This window comes from Notechis scutatus, chromosome 4, assembly GCF_049901735.1.
Source record: "Notechis scutatus isolate UNSWTSFEM ecotype Mainland chromosome 4, rNotScu1.2, whole genome shotgun sequence".
NCBI lineage: Eukaryota > Metazoa > Chordata > Lepidosauria > Squamata > Elapidae > Notechis > Notechis scutatus.
The window spans coordinates 39,358,071-39,371,839 of record NC_142012.1 but is presented as its reverse complement, the minus strand read 5'-3'; the positions used below and the strand labels follow the sequence as shown (position 1 = coordinate 39,371,839).

Below are 13,769 nucleotides of genomic sequence, written 5' to 3'. Positions count from 1 at the left end.
ACAAGCATTTTGAAGTTTCTTAAAACATTTTGGCTGCTTTTGATTTTACAAATGAAAATAGCATATCTAATACAAACCCACCCAAAGCCAAGCTGCCTGCAGACTACCTCAGCATCAGCATTATCCCACTGGTCATCACAGATGGTTCCCCATTGGCCAGCATGATAGACTTCAACTCTTCCTTCATAAATGCTGCTCCCATCCACCAGTCGGATTGAAATAAAATCAGAGGCTGAAAATAAAAATATAAAGAGAAAAATCAGTTTTCATTAACAAATAATAGAACAGAATAGAAAAAAGGTGTTATTAATTAATTAATTTATTGCTTTTCTCAATCTAATAACTATTAGATTAGGGAGCCCTAGTGGCGAGTAGTTAAAAGGAAGTATTTTAGGCAAACTCTGCCTGGAGTTCAATCCTAATGGGGTCTAGGTTGACTCAGCCACCTATCCTTTCAAGGTCAGTAAAATGAAGACCCAGATTGTTGGGGGCTACACACACAGAGAGAGGGGGGAGGGGGGAGAGAGGGAGAGAGAGAGAGAGAGAGAGAGAGAGAGACTGTAATTTAAGTATTAGTAATACTGCCATGTACCAAACTATTTTCATGCAATTCCCTCTCCTCACATGCAAGCAGCTCTAATCTCTAATGGAACCCTGTTTTAATATGATGGAATTCATTGCTAGCTACATCTGAAAATAAGCAAGATTTTAAGATAGCTAATAGGCTGGAAAAAACAACTGAATAAACTTGTCTACAGGACTCTATGTATCTTTCACTCTAGCCTTCCTCAAGTGACCTTTTAATTCCACTCTATTAAAAGAGCCCTCTTAAAAAGAACAATGAAGCCTTTTTGAAATATGTTTTTCTAGTTCCATGTACAAATAAAAGGAGATTTTTATTTTTTTTAAAAAAAAGAATCTTTGTAGCATCATTTTATAAAAAGGAAAGGAATGCAAGCAAATCCATAACATTTTTAATCTCTTTGCAGCTTCTGTACAAAAATATAATTTAAGCATGAGAGTAATGAAAACTCCAACTGGATATTTTAAATATCAACAATCAACCAGCAGACAAAACATGCTTCATTTGGGAGCTAGGAAGAAGATGGTATGCACTTTTGCAAAAGGTAACAAATTACCACACCAGCAAGTATTTTTGGCCAACGCATACATACCATGTTACATGCCTTGACTATCACTGTCAAATGATAGGCATGCCTTTTAGCAGCTGCTCAGGGAAACATGATCGCATACTTTCATCAGCTTCACAAGAATTCCACCTTCCATTGAATAATAGTGTGTAAATTCAGAATTCTGTGAGAAACCCCTATTTCTTTGTAAGTTCTAGGTTTTGTTTTTATGAGATCCCATAGAATTCTGACTTGAACTTCTTTCTTTTAGATATCAAAAAAGAAAATCCAGTAGTAACCACAATTTGTTTTTCTTAGAGAAATCTATGGCTAATTAGGAGACTCATTGTGATGTATACTGAATCACTGCACCTAAACAATGTCAACTAGTGAGACATTTTTCCCCTAATATGTCATGATAAAAATGTGAGGGAGAAATGCAGGCAATCAAGTATGTTGATGGACAAACAACTCTTAACAGAAAGTGGAAAGCACCAACATCTGCACAACAAAGGGGTTTTTCAGTAATAGTAACAATAAAGTGCAAATTCTCCAGATGAGAAAATATTAAAAGTGAATAGCACACAAAATATAAAGCCCATTATTTTTTAACAGAGTGGGCACTCAAGATCAAACTGAATACTGAAATTTAAAAATTACTGGGAGAGGAAGCCTGCCTTTAATTTCAAAAATAAGACCACTCCCAAAGAAAGTTTTATTATTGCTTAACCTTTTGCATAAATCCAATGGGAAGTCTTCAAAACCAGTTTGAAGGAAAATTTCAAGTAGCAGATACTTTTTTTAAAGAAGCAAAGAAAGATATGAGGCAAGAGATGGTAATTCTCATTGCATTGCTCTTGGAATGCAATTCACAGACAAAGTAAGAATTTTGTATTACTTTCTTTTTGATCCCCAAACCACTGTTTATACCACTGTAGTATAATTGCATTTTAGCATGGAGTGCCTGCTGATGGTATCATTCAGAATTAACTTATCTTAGACGTTTTTTGGTGTGGTATTCCCCAAAATTTCATAATTATTAACCCCAACATATCTAGAGGGCACCATACTCAAGAATGACTTAATCAATGTATTATCAACAGTTTTCTTGTATGTAACTGCTGTTTGTTAAGACTAAATGATGTTTCTTTTTTCTTTTTTACCATGGGAAAAGCTGCACGTGACCGCAGCTGCCATATTCTGGGAACACATTCGACCTTGCCAAATATTTTTTTCACACAGCATGACGTTTTCTTCATTGCCATGGCAATGCACATTGCTCCAGTGCACAGGAATAAGGCCTGATCCAGAAAATAGGGTGTGCCTTGCTGTACCTCTCTCCCTATGGAAATAACAAAAATATAGATAATGAAGAAGAAAGCCAAGATAATTACAAACTCTTTGTTAGTATTTTATTCCATGCTAAATATGACATGTTTTTCCTGATCCACAAAATATCAGAGAAACATCAAGTAACTATGGGACCAATTCAAACCAAAGGACAGGATCAAAGGGCAACTAAATTGTTTTCTGAATTTACCAAACACTAATTTCTTTAGTGAGCTCTAAAACTGCTTGGTGAAGACCACTGTCAATTCCATTGACAGCTGAGAAGATAATCAAATGTATTATTGTACAAACAAATCCAGAATTCTCTCTCAAGGTACAAATGATTAAACTCAAATTATCCTACCTTGGACACATTATGTGAAGACCTAACTCTCTGGAGCTAACACAGGGAAAGATGGGAGAACAGAGATATCGCCATCAGCATGGTGGATACCCAGTGACAATCTACAACTAATTGCTTTAGAACAGGGGTGTCAAACTTGTCACATGATTTATTGTGACTTTCCCCCCTTTTCTAAACTGGACTTGGGCGTGGCCAGTGCTTGATGCATCTGGCCCATAAGCCACAAATTTGATCCCCCCACTTTAGAAGAATTATACAACAGCAGTGGACATATCCTCATAAAATACCGTACCTAAAAGCATCTGCCTATTACATCCAGCAGCTGTATATTTTTCAAAATGTACTTTTCGGTAAGCATTTATAATGCTAGGATAAGAGTATTTATTATGTTACAAATTAATTCAGCTTTTAATATTAAACAATTGACTAAAAATTTAAATTATAGAAGTATTCAAAAATGATGCTCGCTAAATATATAAATATAAAAAAATAAATTATGTGAGAAAAAATAAATTTGCTACATAATTTAGGAAGGCTTTAAAACATTTGTAAGTTAAACTAACAAGATGGTGTAACAAAACTGTTCCAGTTTAGGATGACAGTAGCTAAATTTCAGGTAACAGGAAGTGTCTTCATAGAGATTGGATTTGGGCTGAGCTTGGCAAGTATTGATCCATCCCTTTTAAACCAGAGCCCTTAAGAACTCTGAATGTATTTTGTTTAATATCCCCTGTGAATTTTTTTATTTTTTGCTCTAATTTATAATGTACTTTGGTCTTTTCTTGTCTGCAAACACTGGACTTCTTGTTTGAAACGGCCATTCTCTATGCAAATAAAGCAAGAATTAACGTTATTCTAGAGATAATCAATTTAACTCTGTAAGACACAAGCTACTACTCAAGATCATAAAGGAAAAAGTATAGAACTGTTTGGACTATTTTGTCTTATTTTATATTTGAATTAAAATGAATTAAAATGGGATTGGTATATAAACAGCCTTGTGTATTTACTAATCATATCCATGCAGAAAATGGAAAGTATGTATGAATAATATATTTAACTACTATATGTGTGGCATGTGGGAAATTAGCCATGCATACAAGACTGCACCTTTTCCCTAATCCCTAAGATCCAGATAAGCATTTCAATATTTTTGCTTTAAACATAATCTATCTTAAAGGGAAGTAAAATCAGTGCAATGTAGATATTGAAATGAAAAAGAAATGTGCCAGCATGAAGATGCAGAAAAAAGGAAGGATATTTACAAGGATCTGAAGATAATTCAAGCATTTGTTTCATCAAAATGCAAAACACAGAATTCCTGGAGCTCAGTCATTCAGTCCCAAATCATCTCAAGGCTGGACTTATTGTAATGCGCTTTATGTGGGCCTACCCTTAAAAAGCATTCTGAAGTTACAGCTGGTATTGAATGCGGCAGAGTGGGTAGTTTAGGGGCCCCTAAGAATGGCCCCTGGGACACCACTGCTCTGCAAGATGCATGGGTTACCAGTCTACTTCCAGGTGCAATTCAAGGTGCTGGTGATCAACTTAAAATCCCTTAATGGCATGGGTCCAGGTTACTTAAGGGACCGTCTCACCTCACTGGGACTGGTCTGTACCACATGTGCCAACAGAGGAGGTATGCTGCAGGTCCCGTCAGCCTGATTATCCTGACTGGCGGGCCCAGGGGGAGGGCCTTCACTGCTGTTGTTCCTGCTGTCTGAAACATCTCCCCCCCCCACTGGATATGAAGTTGGCCCCAACCCTCCTAACTTTTTGTAAGGGCCTAAAGATGAGTCCTGATGTCCTGGTGGTGAAACAGTGTGTGTGTGTGTGTGTGTGTGTGTGTGTGTGTGTGTGTGTGTGTGTGTGTATACGTACATACATACATACATACATACATACATACATACACACTGTTTCCTCACCAGGACATCAGGACCCATCTTTCCCCATATATATATATGAACTGGGCTCCAAAAATCTGGAATATAATTTCATAAAAACAAATAGATACATAAAATGTTAATTTTCTACTTTCATCTAGATAGATATTCCCTTGCCAAGAAGCGAAGTTTATGACACATATATAAATCTTCAGGATTAAAATGTAAGCAGTTTATCCCGCTTACTAAAGAAAAAGAAGTGAAGATTAAAAACTATAAAGCAAGCTTGCAGTCATACTCATTATCTTTAGTAGAACTCCACAGGCTAACCCTAACTAAAAAAAAGGTAACATCTGTTCAAATTAATATTCTGTTTCTGAAGAAATACTGAATTACATTTTAACCTTTCTTGGCAACAATCGTATGTAGCATATTATTTTGTTAAAAGTAATGATTATTTTTAATGAATTTAAAGTAATCAATGTAATATTAGTCATTAGCATTTTAGAAAAGAAATAATCCATTTATCTTAAATAATGATGCAAGCTATATTTCAGGCACTGTAACAGATGAGAAATTTGGAAGGTAACTGCCACTATACTTACAAATGATGTGAAAAAGAATAGTGTTATTTAGTGAACATTTACTTACTTACCCAAGTTCAAGTTGTTGACATATCACTGAAGCGTCAGCATTATCCCAGTGGTCACTGCAGATTGCTCCCCATGTTCCATTTAGATATATTTCAACTGTGCCTTCAAACTCATTTCTTCCACCTTTAAGTCTTACTGATCCTGTTTATTTTTGTCAAAAAAGGTAAATTTATTTCAGAGATTATATAATGGTAATACAGTCATTTTGAACTATGAATAAAATGATGCCACTTTTTTCCATTAAAAAGAAATAGCTTCTGTGTGGCATTTATCTTTGGAGTGATCTGAAAGAGGCATGTTGAACCAGATATACAGCCACTCCCTTGCTCTAGGATGGTTTTTGTCACTTTTTGATATGGTCAAACTAGGTTCCCTTTCTGGTTAGTCATTAGAACTGCATGACCATCCAAAGTCATTCGGTTAAGTTCTTCAAGATTCTTCTAGTCCATTTCAAAAAAGCACCTTGATCATTTCCTTGTCAGGCCACTGGAATGATACTTAAGATATGTTTTATAATCAATCTATCCAATAGAAATATTTTAATACAACTGCAGTTAATGTGTTCACTATGGATAGATTTATTTTCTACGTTTGGAGAGCAGTAACAAAATTAGTACCATATCGTTACTGTAGGCACTAGCAAAAAGATTACTATTATTATGAAACTTGCTTATTCCACAAATGAATGCAAAGATTAGTAGGTCAGTCAAATAGTACCAATTTATCAGAAAGCAAATTGATGATACTCATATTACCCATCTAGACTCAATATTCCGTCTTATTTCTTTCATTCTTTTGAGCAGATGGATATATTCCCAAACATAGCACAGATGTCATGCCCCTGGTGGAGACTGACTCTGAGGGAAAGGAGAAACAGCCAACAGGGAATGGAAATGTGGCTCCAGAGGTGGTGGAGGAGGCTGGGGAAGGGCAGAGGCCGGCTGAGCAATCAGAGGAGGACCCAGGCCCATCCCCTATCCATCCTAGGGCTACTCGGGAGGAGAGGGACATGATCCTCTTCATGAGTTGCAGGTGTCAGATCTGCATAAGAGTTTGGACCTGCGTGCTAACAAATTCTGGAGACAAATAGTGTTTTATTCCTGGATGAAGTTTATCTTGGTTGGCATTCTTCCAATGGACTGTACCTAGTTATCTTCCTGAAGTTTGTAATTATTTATCCTGGTCTGTTGTGGAACTTTCTTCAGTGTGGTTTGTTTTTGGTTTTTGCTTTGTTATCTGCTCTTTGAATTTGAATTGTGTTTCTTTCGTTATTCTGAAAATAGTTTAATCTTCAACTGTGAACAACTAAACAGTGAAGCCAAGCTGAAGGCATTAAAGGACCTTTATTTATGTTTTGGTTTTTGTTATATTTTTGATACACTTGGCAAGGAGCAGCACTGAGCATCTTTGCTGTGCTCTTCACTGTATTCACAGGAAAGCTTGGTGCCATGCATCATCATCTGACTAGTTCAACTGTTATAATAAGTGCCTGTAATCTGACTAGTTCAACTGTTCTAGTAAGTGCCTATTTGATCAGCCAGCTTGACTCATTTGTTCAGTTGGAACAGCTTCTTCAGAGCCACAGTCTGACTCCTGGGCCATGACATTAGCAAATTATATGTGTCCAGTTTGTATCTATCATAAAAAGGGAGAAGGCTAAATGTCTTCAGCCTTTTTCTCAGTTCACTCTGATAATTTTTAACATTGATAAGTGATATATAAACTAAATTATTTAACAGTATTCATATTTTATCTGCCATACAGTATTCTGAAAAAATAATATTTGATTATGCCCATTCCAAATGAGACTGGTGGACAACACTTGTCTATGCTTAACAAGGGAAGCATATTTAAAAACACAAATTAAAAATGTTAATAATTTAGAAAATATCCCACAATATGTTAATAATTTAGAAAATATCCCACAATATCAGACTGAAATATTAAGTACTTATTTGAATGTACTGTATTTGGAACTTTCCATATTTGGCAATTGTTTATTCAGTCAGTAATATAAATCTTCCATTGTTTGGTTCATTTTAAGAATTTATAAATTCCATAAATTCACATGATCTGAGTAAAGTGATTGCTTGTGATGAATAAATACATTGTTTTGCTTGAAATAAACTCCTAGTATGTCTGTTGTATATAATTTTGAGTCACTGAAGTGTTGTAAACTGTTTTCTAATTCCTTGAAATCTAATGGAAACAAATGAGAGGCAAAGTAATCATACACAGACTTTTAAAATGTTTATAAGAAAGGAATAGTTTTATGAAGTTGGTATTTCTTTGTCTGTATGCCTTAATCACAACAATTACTACACAGGGACTAGAGAGAAATACCATCAAGGATAACTCTGTTACTATTTGAAATCCCTAGGCTACACTATTCTGAACTTCAGTCTAGCTAATAGGAGCAATAAAGTGGCTAGATTATAAACAATACATTTTCTGTAACAATTCCATATTTCAATAGTGGTTAACCTAATTTATGGATATAATAGCAATAGCACTTAGACTTATATACCATCTCACAATGCTTTACAGCCCTCTCTAAGCGGTTTACAGAGTCAGAATCTGGCCTTCATTTTACCCACCTCGGAAGGATGGAAGGCTGAATCAACCTTGAGCCTGGTGGGATAATTTTATTCCATAAGACATTTACTAATTTTATTAAATATTGTCTGTTATTATTTTGTTATGCCATTTTTATATGTAAGTGACTGTAATAAGTGTTTTAGGAAGTAATTGCATTCACTAGGATTTGTAGTGTTATGCCTATTAGATGTTTGTAATCTTAGATACCCTTGGCAATCTTGGCTATTTCCTGCAGCTGGCTTTACCTTTCTAAAAGGTTCTGCTAAATGAATAAAAAATAGAAATTGACATATAATAATGAAAAATACCAGTCTTTACCATCATCTGTATTTTTAGGGTGCTTCTGGAGTTTTTGCTTTGTTGTGTGTATCAAATAGTGAAGTGTAGAAGCTGTTCCAACTGAACAAATGAAATGTCAGACTCAGCAGATGCCAAGCCAGGAGTCAAACTGCCTGATCAAATAGGCACTTACTAGAACAATTGAACTAGTCAGATTACAGGCACTTATTATAACAGATTATGATTATGATGCGTGGCACCAAGCTTTCCTGTGAATACAGTGAAGAGCACAGCAAAGATGCTCAGTGCTGTTCCTTGCCAAGCAAGGAAGCAAGGAAGTAAATCTACAGCTGGCTGTAGTCTGCTTTAAGAGGCAGCCCCAATTCATGTTCCTGAATTGGATTTTATGATTTCCTGCTCTGGTGTGTTATTTCTGTGAATTGTGCTCATGAAACTCTGACTTTGGATTGGCTGAGTTAGCGCTCTGAATTTTGGCATGGATTTTAACTATTTTTCTGTGGGCTTCTGTTGACAGCAAAACCACCCAGGCAAGCTTTCTTTCCAAGAAACTTTACATTTCTTCCCTTGTCTATTATTTGCTCAGCCTTGATTAAATTGTTTTCTTCACCTAGCAACTGTGTGTGAGAGTGTGAGATCTGAAAAGAGACAGCTACAGTTTATGTGACTTATGGTTTTCATTAAGACCTTCCTATCCTTCAGCCATGATATTGTCATAATTGGCATCAATAGAAATATTTTTATACCTAAAACATCAAGTATCTTAAAGCTAGTGCATTTCATTAGATTTGTTTCTTTTTTTATCTGTAACTCGCACTTTTTTTTTCTTTTAAGACCTACACCCATCAATCTGTGGCCACTTTTAGCACTGTTTTGCTCATAATATACTAATTAGAGTAGGTGTTTCTAGCAGCAACATGTTCCTATAATTCAAAGATGGACCAATGCTATATTTCCTTTATATAAAATATAGGCAAGACGTAGCCTTTCAGATGTTACTAGACAACTATTTTCATCATTAATGCTGGGTGTGTTGGCTAGTATTGGTGTGATCTGTTTGTTTTTTTTAAAAAAAAGTCATGGGACTACTGGAATTTGAAGAAAGATACAAATATGATAAAGTTGCAACACAAAAAAATCCAGACTACTTTATTGTAGCCCTTAGGCTTTGCTTGGACAATAAAGATTTAGGGATTATTTTAGGTCATTAGATTAAACTGATTTAACCAGCTCCTAACTATGCAAACAAGAAATTTCAGAATACTTTTTACTACATTCCTTTCCTGAAAGAATGTAAGTATATCATATGCAATTGTACATTCTATTCACAACAGATAATTTGTGGATAATATCATCCCTTGTGACATACTGAAAGTTAGGTGAATAAAACAATCCTTATCAAAATGTTAATTATTTTTCAGTTGATTTTTCAGTTCCATTTTATCTTTTTCAAATGTATGACAAAATGAGTTTTAAAATATACTCAATTTTACAACTATGTACTGGACTTGAAGAGGAAAAGGTGCTTCGGTGCATACAAGTCATAAATTTTGCCTTCACTGCTATTTCTTACACCCAAAATGACTTTTAGCTGAGACAGCTGCATGCTCCTTACACAAGATACAGAATAGTTCATTCATAACCTGGCCTGCTGCAATTTACATGCCTTCAACTCTTTAAAGCAATTGCACTTTTTGTAAATAGTGCAAAGCATACGTCTAGGTGTACAACCATTTCAAAGCAAATAATCTGTATGTAATACATTGACATGATTTATAAACATCAGATTTCAGAAGGACCAATGAAATTGCTCAGTGAAATACTTATCAAACTGATCAAAATTCTATATTTACCATTTGTTTATATTCACAGTATCACTTGTGCATAATAGAGCATTTAATACTAGCACTTTGATTTTCTGATCCACTCGTCCCTATTTTCATGTTGATATTTTCTTTCAAAATATTCATTTTTTTTTGCAGACCGCTTCTACACTTTATTTCCCATAAGCTACCATTTCTTTGAACTCAGTAGTGATCATGTCTAAAACAGGAACATCTCTCTTGTCAGTGGGAATGGTTTCAAATGTGTAGTTTCTGTTTTCCAGAGGGAGGGGAAGTCTGCAGAGGAGAGAGGATAACAAGGGAAATCTAGGTTCTTAATCATGGAAGCTCATTGAGTGATGTTGCTCAGCCCAGTTGAAAAAAAAATGTAGAAAATATCATGTTCTTTGGCAAATACATAGCCTAGAAATAAAATGCTATTTGAAAGGAAATCTCCTTAATAGTAGTGATAATTGTTGTTCTTACTTACTTACTTACATGATACATAGCCATGAATACTAAGCAATATAGTTTCGAAGTAATAACTTAAGTTACCAGTTTTAAAATGAAACTGCAAGGCTATCTCTCACACATCTACTGCTCTGTTGCCACTTGCAGCATTATGTTCATTCTGCAACCACTGATTATGGAACACGTATCAACTCTATGAATATGTCAACACATATTCCTTAATTATACATTATAAGCCAATAAAATATTGTACTATATAAATGCATGCTCACCAAGCAACAGCTTTGTTTGAAAAAAAATATTGAAAAAGTGCTGATGCAAATCAAAGGAATCCCAGTGAAAATCCTACAGAGGTCTGACAGTTTTATCTAGTTAATATTCACATAAAATGGGAAAAAACCATGAAAAACAAAATGAACAGGGGACTGAAGTAGCTTAGGAAAGAAATGACTTTGACTTCAATTTTGTTTCACCAATATTGGAATAAGGAGTTGTTCTAAAGTGTTTGTGGGGAAAAAAATGCTACATAAGTTACTTCAAGTAACCATGCTTCTTTATATCTGATTTACATACATCTTTCTCGGGACTGAACCCAAACTGAAACTTGACGTGATCAAGAGCCAATTCACGCAGTATATCCAGCCTTGCAATAAGAGCTCCTTTGGATCAACCCCAAATAGAAGCATCTGATGCCTTCTGTTACCTTCTGGAGAAGCTCTTATTACACTTTCCAATGAAAGCTGGAAGGGGAATTCAGACTAGCATAAATGAGATTTATTCAGTTAACACTTAAGTGCCAAGTGTTCTGGATGAGGCAAGATGAAATACTGGTGTTTATTTATGACATAGCTACTGATTCCCTCCAGGATGAAAACATCAGAATTACTACACATTCATTTCTCATGGAAATCTCCAAACGTTACACATTTCAAATATCTCCTTATTTTAAATGGTATTTTTATAGTGTTAAACAGATCATAATTTTGTTGATCAATGAGATTTCTTTGACATCACAACACATAGACAGATGCAACCATAATTTCAAGTGGGAAACTGAGCATCCTTTCCAAGGTAAAATAATAAAGGTAAAATATAAATCCAGAAAACTAGAAAATCTCTGGAAACTTGACATTCAGACAAACCAGCCCTCAACAGACATAAACATACCACTCAAAAGAGGGAGGGGGAGCCAAAAAGAAAACAACACATCCTTTCCAGTAGTCAACATTCAGAAAAGTAGAGATTAGCACCAGAACAAGCAGAAAACAATACCCTAATCAAGGAACTACCCACATCCCTTCAAAACTGGCAAGGGAGGCTACTGTAAACAGAGTAAACAACAAAGCTCAGAGAGCATCAATGACACCACAGTTTACCGCTGAGCTACATATTTTCTATTGGAAATGTGTTTGTAAAACATCAGAGGCAAGTGATATGAGACAATAACTTTACTTATGATATACAAGGGACTTACAGGTTTACATTAAAATATATATATGGAAGCACATTTTTCTTCAACCCTGTAAAGAATGAAATGGTTATGTTTATTAAAAATAAATGAGATGGCTGATGACTGTTCAGCTGACAAAATGTAGAGCTAGTCTATTTGTGGGGAAGTAAATGCTTAAAAAGAATTGACTTTATATGGCAACAGATCACCAGCTAACCATAATAACTAAAGCCAAATCACTATTGTCCCTCCCGCTCACTCATCCTCCTTCTAGTATCTTACTGTACCAGAAGTAATAAATAAACAAGCCTCAACAAGCAATAATTTTGGGGTTTGTTGGTGCTGTTGCAAGACCAAATGAAACCAGATGCTGCCAAGAAGATGCTTATATCTTTCAGACATTTCTTGATGCAGGATCCTCATATAAAAGCCTCAATGTGGAATAGCTTTTTAATCAACAAAGTGCTGATTAGGATCTAGAAGGCAAGTCTACAGTGTGGGCGCAACTAAACATCTTGATCTTGAGTGGAAAGTATCTAACAAACTTTCTGGGCAAAGGAAGAAAGATTTTTGGGGTTCTCCAAAATTATTTTTACCCCATCCCAGGCTTTCTAGTTTTAAAAATATGGTTGTGTCCATGTGTGCCTAACATTCAATGCATCTTCAAGCTGTCAAATTTTAAACAGATCTACATTGCATCACATAATCTTTGGAAGAACTGCATTCAAACATGATATATACATCTCGATCCTAGGCAATTAAATAATTTTTTAAAAAAATGTCCCCTCAATTCCAATGACTAAATGTATCTAAAGCAAGTGGGAGGAGGGAGGAGAGGTGGTGGTCACACTACCAGATGTGTATCTTCTTCCACCATGCAGGAACCAACCTGTATTCTCTAGTTTGTATCTTGTGGCATGTTGTAAAGATTCACAATCTAGTAGCCTTTCTGAAGGAAACCAAGACTGATTTTAATCATTCCCTGGACAGTGAGTTACTTGATACTAAGAGGAAACTTGTATGTGTATTCAAATAACTACATTGTATATAGCCTTATTCTGTGAGCACTTAGTTTGGAATGTCCCATTTTGAAACTTTATGATTTACATGCAAACTCACAAATGTGTACACATGCAAAGTGGCATTGAAATGTGAAATAGTAAACCACTGACACATGAAATAGACAAAAATGTTACTCAAACTTTACCAAAATACATGATAGTAATGTACAATGTATCACAAGCAAACACTGCCTAAAATAGATACTGATAAAGCAAGTTCCAAATATCTCTCACTAATGCCAATCTGGTTGGGAAAACTGGGACTTATAGTTAAACATTATTTGGTAGGCCATAGTTTCCCCATCCCTGATGCACATAATTCATCAACACAAAGGACACTTCAGAGTCTATGAACAGAGCTTTGTATCTTTATATTCACTCCCTAGCCAACATAGACATGACAGCCACAGAGATTAAGCAGAATCACTTTCAAACACATACAGGAAATAAGCAAAAAAAAAAATTAGAGTGAAGGCATTCACTCCTGTCCTGGAAATCTTTCTTTGCACTTTAAATTATTCTAACCCACGTGTTCAGCAATGCGAACGTAAGCAACTGTTCTTGCACTACTGAGAGGACAAGCAAGCATAATTCTGCTCCTGATAAAACTCATAACCAGGCAACGTTTTACAGATGAAAAGGAGGACATTCCTACGGACTACTGCACCAAACATCTGCTTTCACCTCAGTGATCAGACCGGAGCTTT

General features: G+C 35.4%; 1 protein-coding gene and 1 long non-coding RNA gene across 2 annotated transcripts in view; one reads left to right on the top strand and one right to left on the bottom strand.

Annotated features, from left to right (window-relative positions):
* LOC113411823 (uncharacterized) overlaps window positions 1–13,769 on the top strand; it is a 246,839-nt gene that overhangs the window by 32,891 nt on the left and 200,179 nt on the right. The gene's annotated exons all lie outside the window — the stretch shown is intronic.
* Window positions 1–13,769, bottom strand: part of PRSS12 (serine protease 12) — a 41,894-nt gene that overhangs the window by 27,070 nt on the left and 1,055 nt on the right. Inside the window, exons 2-4 of the mRNA XM_026667082.2 lie at window positions 5,365–5,503; window positions 2,294–2,472; window positions 82–232 (exon numbers count right to left, since the gene is read on the bottom strand). Coding sequence (XP_026522867.2) covers window positions 82–232; window positions 2,294–2,472; window positions 5,365–5,503 — 469 coding nt within the window. The remainder of the gene's footprint in view (window positions 1–81; window positions 233–2,293; window positions 2,473–5,364; window positions 5,504–13,769) is intronic.